This window comes from Micrasema longulum, unplaced genomic scaffold (assembly GCF_059751315.1).
Source record: "Micrasema longulum isolate JH-2025_06_02 unplaced genomic scaffold, ASM5975131v1 h1tg000487l, whole genome shotgun sequence".
NCBI lineage: Eukaryota > Metazoa > Arthropoda > Insecta > Trichoptera > Brachycentridae > Micrasema > Micrasema longulum.
In genome coordinates, this window is record NW_028277684.1 from 1,908,883 (window position 1) to 1,917,424 (window position 8,542).

An 8,542-nucleotide genomic window follows, 5' to 3' on the forward strand; every position below is an offset into this window, starting at 1 on the left:
TAAACACCAAATCAAACAATATATTATTTATTTTAAAGAAACAAACAGTCGACAATGAAATAATAACATTATTTTAAAATACGGTTTAAAGACAGACCAGCGAAGTTTCTAAATAAGAATCATCCATATTATTAAATTATGTTACAACAAAAGGGTGTGTTTATGTGTATTTGTATGAGAGTAAGTTTAGATGTGTGTTTATGTGTAGGAGTAAGTGTTCAGGTGTGTGTAAGTGTGAGTATCATTAAATAGTAAGCGGGGTCGTATCGCAGCCAGAAACAATAAGTCTTAATTTCTTATTAAATAAATGAAGGTGCATGTAAAATATATCAACAGATGAAAAAAAAACATTATAGTTAGAGCAAGAACGATAGAGGAAAGAGTGTCGTGTATAGTTAGTGCTACAGACTGGCAGATGGAATAAATACTTATTTCTTGTCACGCGAAAGGGTATGTGTGTAAAATAAACCTGCACAAAAAGTCTCTCCGAAAAGCCTTTAGACTATTCGAAAAAAAATATAGGGTGTTTTAAATATAATGAACCAACGCTGTAATGCATCAGTGAATGTTTTTTTCTAATAGTGCAAAATATTTGCAATAAGACTTAAGGTAATCCTACGCACCCTCTTTTGTGAAATATTTCCGTTGAAATAATATTATTTTGTTTAGTCGGCGTCGCGTCGTTATGGGGTTAAGGCATAGCGCGGCAGTTAAGGCTGCGGAAGATCCAGTATTGTGGAACTAGCCGCCGCGCTAGCAACTCAGGGTATCTTGGTGTTAGTACTGAGTTGCTTCTAATTTCAGTTTTCATCACGTGAATAATTAAACCCGACTTGTGTTCCGCGTCATATTGGATTCAAATCTAAACAATCCATGTAAGTATGAATTATTTTGTACATATTTACAAACGAGTTGAGTGAAATATTTTATAGGGGCATGACTTTCGATTCATTTGTTTATGTTTACATTTTCAAGTAATGTTTGCAAGCTTTGAAACTATTTAGATATTTTTGAATGTTTTTTAAAATGCCTATTCTTTACGACTTTACGCCAACTATTTATTAATAACGTTGTTTTTATAAATATTAAATTGTTATTTGTGTAATTATTTTAACCTACCAAAAGGCTCCAAATAAGTGTTTTTATGTTTTTCGTGAATTCTACATATTCCACCGCATTACTTTTTAATAAAACCGCTCTTTACTAAAATACAAAAACTTTCCAATTTAATATTTTATGTTGGTGTTTTGATAGGCTAAATTAATAATTAAATAATCACCGTGTAAAATAATGTTTAAAAAATTCAGAAATAATTTATAGAATTGTAAATTTTTCTTTGGATATAAGTATCCAATAAATGCTTTAGTATGTAAATAAATTAATTTACATTCGGAATTCATTCAATTTATATATTTTTTTGTTATTGTTTATAATGTATTATGTTAATTCATAGGAATATTACAAACCGATGAATAATTTTTTTTTATTTTTTATTAAATAAAATATACAAACTTTTAAATAATATCAAAATCTGTCAATAAATTCATTTGAAATATTCTTAGACTTTGTTTTATGAATTTATGTTATTTCTGAATTGTGCATTTAAGCCGTTAGTAGTTAACAAATGAGTCCTGGCACCGACCTTAGTGTATGGAAGCGAAGTATGAAATCGGAAAAACGAGGATAAAAAAAGGCTGGATAAAATGTGATCTTTCAGGCGAATGTGTGTCAAAAAAAATATGTATAAGGGCTGAAATTCAGCAAATATTTGAAGATAGGCATGTTAAAAGTCGTTATCATCGGCGTGCGTGCATGCATGAGAAGATATATGAATGCAGAGGAAACGAGTTATGTAAGCAAAAACAGAGTGATATGGCGTTCTATCCTCTCTGCCTAGTCTTACGGGGAAACGGCGTGATGGTTTGTTTGTTCAGACTTAAGTTCATATTCATGACGCACGGTTTTGCATCTTTGTGATGTTTTTTTGACAAATATATAAACAAAGCTACAGATACTCTTTCGGATGTAAAAATGAAAGAAATATTTAGCTATGCTTAGTAAGAGCTGAACGGTAAATGTTACACTGCTTGTAAAATTATTATTTAAACCAGCCAATATCATAAAGTTGGCCAGCGCGTTGTCCTACCAAGCGAGAGGTCTCGAGTTCGATTCCCGAAATGGTTGATTTGAAATATTTATTTAAAATGGTGTTTTCACACCAGAATATTTCAATGGTGCGGAAAGGGAATTATGTTTATCATAAACACTCTAATTGAGGCTGTTTTTTTTTGTTTTTATTTTTATTATAAAATAATTTTTTTGAATTTTTTATTTTTGTAATATTGTATACTCATAAATATTGTATGTAAATATGTAGCTTAAGAACATGTAAACTGTTTTTTAGTTTACTGCCTACTTCATACCATAAGCACTTATTTTTATTGAACATGATTTTTTTGACAATAAATGCCGTATTTTGGCACTGAAACAGAAATATCTGGAAATATTAGAAGATTCAATCTAATATTTGTATGGAATGATTGAATTTTTATCAGTTTTTTATTAATCTGTCCATTTTTGCAGGGTAGTGGTGGGCGGTGCTGTGTGAAATCGGAGAGTATGGCCGCCTTGGGGGGCCCGGGAGGGGCGGCGTCCCCCGGGAGTGTTTCCCGCACGGCGCGGTACCGCAAGGTGACCAAACCCCTGCTCGAGAGGAAGCGCCGCGCGCGCATCAACCGCTGCCTGGACGAGCTCAAGGACCTCATGGTGGGGGCACTAGAGGTAAGGATGAAGAGATGAATAAATAAATAAAATATTACGTAGTCCTGAACCATAAAACAAAAGTGTTTTGATGCAGTGCTCTATGCACATGCGATGTGGATACAGGAAGGCGATGGGCGTTAAGCTGCAGATTCAATAGAACTTCCATTTATCCGAACTTCTGTCATTCGGATATCTAAATATCAGGATCGTTATCAGGAAATAAAAAATAAAGAGATGTTATAATAATAAATAACTATTTAAACAAACTAAGCAATTAAATGTAACTGAACTTTTTAAACTAGAATCCTTAAAATTTATTCATAAATTAGCCACCGATGTAATTGTAGACGTAGAACTTAAACTTGAAAAAAATTGTGGCAAACATGGACACAATACGAGGATATCAAAAAAATATCATATACAACCTTCTAAAACGAGACAAGGAGAGTCAAGACTAATAAACCTTAGACTGAAATTATACAATAAACTACCAGACAAAACTAAACAAAAGACTCAGACAACCTTTACAAAATATGTAAAAATATTATCATTAACAGTAGAATGTGAATTTTAAAAGTTTTTTTTTGCTAAATGTATGTAACCCCGTAAAGATTTATCAATGAAATTTAAAATTAAAATAAAAAAAAATCACAAAAAAGGCGCTGGCGGCCGGCGCGTTTCTCCGTCAAAGCAATTAACTTTGCTAGACATGTTTGTAAGTTTTTATGTGATAACGTCTGGCACTCGTTAATCCGGATAATTTGAGTTTTACTGCATAATACTGAATAATATTCTGATTATTCTACAGTGGTTATGCATCTTGAGGGGCTTTTATATTTCTATATTACTAGCGTGTTCGATTTTTAATTGCCTAATTGACCTCTCGAGTTTCACCCACACTTTCGCAGTAACATGAACTAAATTTCTTTATTTCATACATTTGTAGGATGCAATAATATATCGGATCACGATAGTATTATTACCTATTGTTATCTTACTGTTTCTGTCCAAACGCTAATAGTTATTGTTTTATCTACAGGTTGAGAGAGAGAACATCAGTAAGTTAGAGAAGGCTGACATTCTGGAGTTAACAGTTCGCCACCTCAGTAAACAACGCGCTCCCAGGGACCCGCAGGCCGAGGTGGAACGTTTCCAAGCTGGCTTCGGACATTGCGCTTCCGAAGCCTACCACTTCATCCTCTCTTCCCCGGGCGTGGACTCGACCATCACTCGCCAGCTAGTCCGCCATCTCAGTGCCCAGATGGGGGAAGGTCCGCTCTTAGGGATTCCGGCTCTAGCTTCACCCGTACCATCGGACTCTTCTCTCAGCCCCGCCGCGTCCTGCGGAGGATACTCGCCAGACTCTTTCTCGGGACCACCCAGGCCCCACTCGGTCGCCTCCGTGGACTACGACCGTCCCCGTCACCCTACGAGAGTCTGGAAGGATGAAACTCCCAGCGTTCCCATTGAACAGACCCTCACGTGCGAAGTACCTCCGTTTGACGCCCGCCCTGTACCCACGAGCCGAGCAGCTGCGATGACTGGACTTCTCATGACTGTCGAACCAGAAATACCTACCAAAAAAGTTGAAAGGCAACGGACTCCGGAATTCAAAGAACGATACGAACCAAAAGTAACACAAACTGCCGAATCGAAACATTTAATTATGCAAAAAATAAGAGAACACATTTTAGAACGACAACACAGAGATTTTGATCCGCGAGACGTGAGACACAATCCCAGAGTTAATAATAATTACAGCGCGCCAATCGTAAACCAACCGCGTCCCACGAATTATCCGGCTTCTAATTGCGTGCGTGATGCTAACCAGTTTCCTCAAGCTATGAGTGACAACGGAGCTAGCCTCGATAGCTCTAGGGATGTCCGCCACCGTGGTGTTTCTCATCCGGGTGGCGAAGAAGCCATTAACTTGAGTTCTATCCGCGAAAAATGCCTAGAAGATTCGCGTCAGTTGACAAAAACCAATACGCCGCCACCAGTATCCGAAGAGGAAAGATTCAAGGCGATGAAACGTCGAGCGGATTACAAAAGCATTCACCCAAAAAAAGTCATGATTCGTATTCCCGAGAACAATCCCGATCACGAGATGGGCGAGAGCTCCGGTAGTGTAAATAATGCGATAGAAACTGATCGCAAATCGAACGGTTCGTGCGAACTGGATTCCAAGGCGGACGACAGTGATATTAGTGCCGCTGAAGCGTATTACTTGAGGTACAAGTACCGCGAACTGAACAAGGTGCAGCATCAGTATCAGGATCCGCTAGATGACGAGAACATGTGGAGGCCATGGTGACGTCACTGAGGTCACGTGTCAATCCTACTTCAGTCTTCCTCCAAGAGCTTTAATTAATATTAGGAAAATGTATCATAAGACGTGTAGCCTACCGAACGTACTACATAAGTGTTTTAGTAAGGTCATTTAATTCAAATATGTTTTATTTTGCACATATTATGTATATCACATGACGGCATTTATGTTGTTTTTTCATTCATTTTCATACTTTTCTCGTCATGTATGAAAAAAAAAATATCGTCTAAAAATCTATGATCTTTATTTGGTGCAAATTCGTCAAATTGTTAAATTATGTTAATTATTATTCTTTGACATTAACCGAATTCTTAACAAATGCTTTAATTAATTTAAGAACCTATGTAGATGTTGTAATATATCATAGTTAATGCCTTTGATTTATCTCAAGTAGGTAAATAATCATTATTAATCTAAAAAATATTTTTATACGAGTGTTTAGAAAAATATCGATGAAGTTTGATTTTTTACTGATTAAATATATTTGAAGGTGAAATTAATAAAAAAAATATTTGAAAATAAATAATAAGTTTTCTTTATAGTCCAAATCTACCTATATACTATACATTTATATATTTATATATATATATCAATTTATGTTTTAATTCTAATCGTTTCTCCCAGTACAAATATTGTATATACCTACATTTTTTCACTGACTATTCTCATTACCCAACAAAAATTTCACCCAGTGAAAACACAATAGAATATCAATCACCTAAAATATATTTAAATTCTCTTTTTTCTTTGCTCATGTTCAAAATTTCATACAAAACTCACTAAGGTATACATTATGTATCAATGACAAAACTGCTGAAATTGCACGAGTCCCGAATTTCACAATAAAAAAATTGGTTACAATAATTTACATTAACTCTAATAATCATGAGTTGGTTTTAAAATGTCGCGTAAGGCAAAACGGATATAAAGAAGTGTTGAAAACAACTTGAACTAAAAAATCGTATATTATTTATTTCATAAAACTCAACAAGCAATGTTGATTTCAAATCCCCAAACAAATGTCGCGATATTTCGAATACTATTTAAACTTCTAAGGTATCAATTTATGCCATCTTTCTGTGCATATTTCAAAATACTGCTATTAAGATAATTGCATTGGCATTTTTGTTGGCTATTTACCATTTTCATTATAATAAGAGGATTATTTCTGAACACGTATTATATCGAATGAACAGTGTCCACATAACTAGGAGTGAAATGTCTTGGGTTTTCGGCTCTTACTTACCCGCCTATACTAAATAACACAATATCGAGTGTTCCTTGACTCGCGTTCTCATGACTGATGAAATCATTTAAATGTATTTAAAACAAAGTGATAAACTTATTGATTTACCTTTATCAATTTTATGTCAAGACTTAGTCGCGACAGCTTACGCCTTACAAAAAATCCTTCACAAGAATAGAGAGGCCGAATACAGCAGTTCGGACATTTAAAAAGTTTATATTTGAACATTTTTCGCATGTTTTAACATCAAAGTTTTGAAAAGTATTATTTTGACAGATAAGCATGTTGGTTACTATGAAGATATCACTTAACACTTTTCTCCCTGGCGCAAACAAACAAACCATCACGCCGTTTCCCCGTAGGGGTAGGCAGAGATGGTAGAACGCCATAACACTATCTTGGCATACAGACCTCGCTTCCTCTACATTCATACATCTTCTCATGCACGCACGCCGATTATTCCTACTTTGTACACGTCCATCTTCGAGTATTTGATGGACTTGATCGTGCCATGCCTTTCTCGGTCTTCCTCGTTTTCTGCATCCGTTCCCTGGCGCATGGCGGTAAAAATTTGTCCAGGTGTAAAATAACGCACAAATCACTTATATGAAAATGCATTTGTCGTAACTAATGACTGTTGATAGATATTTTGTCATTTTTGAGTAGTTTCGGCCATTTTGAAGTAATTCGTTACTAAAAATTGCTCGAAGGGATTAATTTTGTGTAGAGGTGTCACCCATTTGATTGAAAAAAATGACTTCTTTACAAACCTTAATATTATAAGTATGACAGCGAGCAATTTCTTTTTTTCAAATATTTTATGGTTTGATTTTATTGAGAATTTTTCATTGGAAAAATAACAACTTTTTATATTGCAATTCCCTGATGGTACAAATTTGTACCACTATTTTCTTAAAATTAAAGAAGAAAAAAAAACAAGAAAAACATGTGATCGTTTTGCTATATAAATAACATGATTCATAAAGAAAAAGTTCAAAAACTCTATTAAATATATGTTCAGAGAGCAAAGGGTTACACCAGCTAATGACGGGTTGCGGTCTCGCGGCGGTCACGGAGGTGTCGAAAACTCTGAATAATTGGGTCCGTGGTTCGAACCCCGCTCTACCGCAATTAATTTTTCATTTTCTAACACGGTTAGCGACGACTTCCATTTCTCCAAATGAACGTATTTCGTAAATCATAAGAACGTATTTTTAACACTTTTTAAGAGCTTCTTTATATATATATATATATATAGTGTAGTTTAGACTGTTTAAAGATAAGGGGCTTGGAGATTTCACTTTGCTTGGAAAACTGGGTTTATAATTATTTTTTTATGCGTTAATGCTTTAATTTAAACTTACTTCCTATTTACACGTTCATTTATTTATGACAAATGTAACTGTTTTGCTTTTAAACCACAAAAATGATAAATTCGCACTTACTTTAGTTTTACACTCACGGTGCGAAGTATCACCTTGTTATTAATGGCCATGTTTTGCAAAGAAATGGTCAAATCGGTACCTACCTGTAAACTGTACAGTACACACCTACCTAGGTACCTACTAACGTAAGCCTAGAAGCAAAACTGCAACCGGAATTACGATTACACACCGATCAGAAAAGGCAACGGCCAATGGCCCACAATGTTTGGGAATAAAAACAATCACGTGCTCGTGTTGTATTATTGCGATGCGTCGTATTCTTAAACTTAGAATTTGTTCAATTGCGTTGAAATTTCGGTAGTATTTACCTACTTCTTATTATAAATTAGGCTCTTTAAGAACTTTCATATACATATTAGTAAAAACTTAAATATTAAGTTACCCGTATTTGCGTTTAAAATGCCTTATTTAAAACACAATCTCTCAAAGGAGTGTTTTGTTTTAATAAATTTCAAATCGTAAAATAATATCAATCTGAAAATGTGTACGTTTAACCAATTTATACAATTGATTTTTATTTTATCTACCTATCTTTCTGAAATAAAGCGTGACTTATCTTTTATTTATTGACATTACGTCTAATTTGTCTGGAAATAAGAAGTTATTTTACTACATAATATATATATTATATATACATATCTACATTACATATCTGCATGCGAGAAAAATTGAGTTATTATTGTATTGAAATTTAAAAAAAAAATTGTCTCTCCTGAAAAGTTGGATTTTAGAGATACTTAACACCGCAAATACTTATAC

The 8,542-nt window shown here is 34.4% G+C and overlaps 1 protein-coding gene across 2 annotated transcripts; it reads left to right on the top strand.

Annotated features, from left to right (window-relative positions):
- Positions 1–668: 668 nt before the first annotated feature.
- On the top strand, positions 669–5,615 carry LOC148281211 (uncharacterized). Of its 2 annotated transcripts, none has more exons than XM_088227054.1 (3): positions 669–875; positions 2,584–2,781; positions 3,803–5,615. In XM_088227054.1, exons 2-3 carry the CDS (start codon positions 2,620–2,622, stop codon positions 5,075–5,077), a joined length of 1,437 nt encoding a protein of 478 aa, XP_088083180.1. In that variant the 5' UTR covers positions 669–875; positions 2,584–2,619; the 3' UTR covers positions 5,078–5,615. The 2 variants fall into 2 exon arrangements, with proteins under 2 accessions (XP_088083180.1, XP_088083181.1); XM_088227055.1 differs by having other exon boundaries at positions 725–875; positions 2,589–2,781.
- The last annotated feature ends 2,927 nt before the right edge of the window (positions 5,616–8,542 follow it).

Coding starts and splice junctions, on each gene's coding strand:
- LOC148281211 (XM_088227054.1), top strand. CDS start 2,620: ATGGCCGCCTTGGGGGGCCCGGGAGGGGCGGCGTCCCCCGGGAGTGTT. Junction 2,782..3,802: donor TCATGGTGGGGGCACTAGAG/GTAAGGATGAAG, acceptor TTTTATCTACAG/GTTGAGAGAGAGAACATCAG.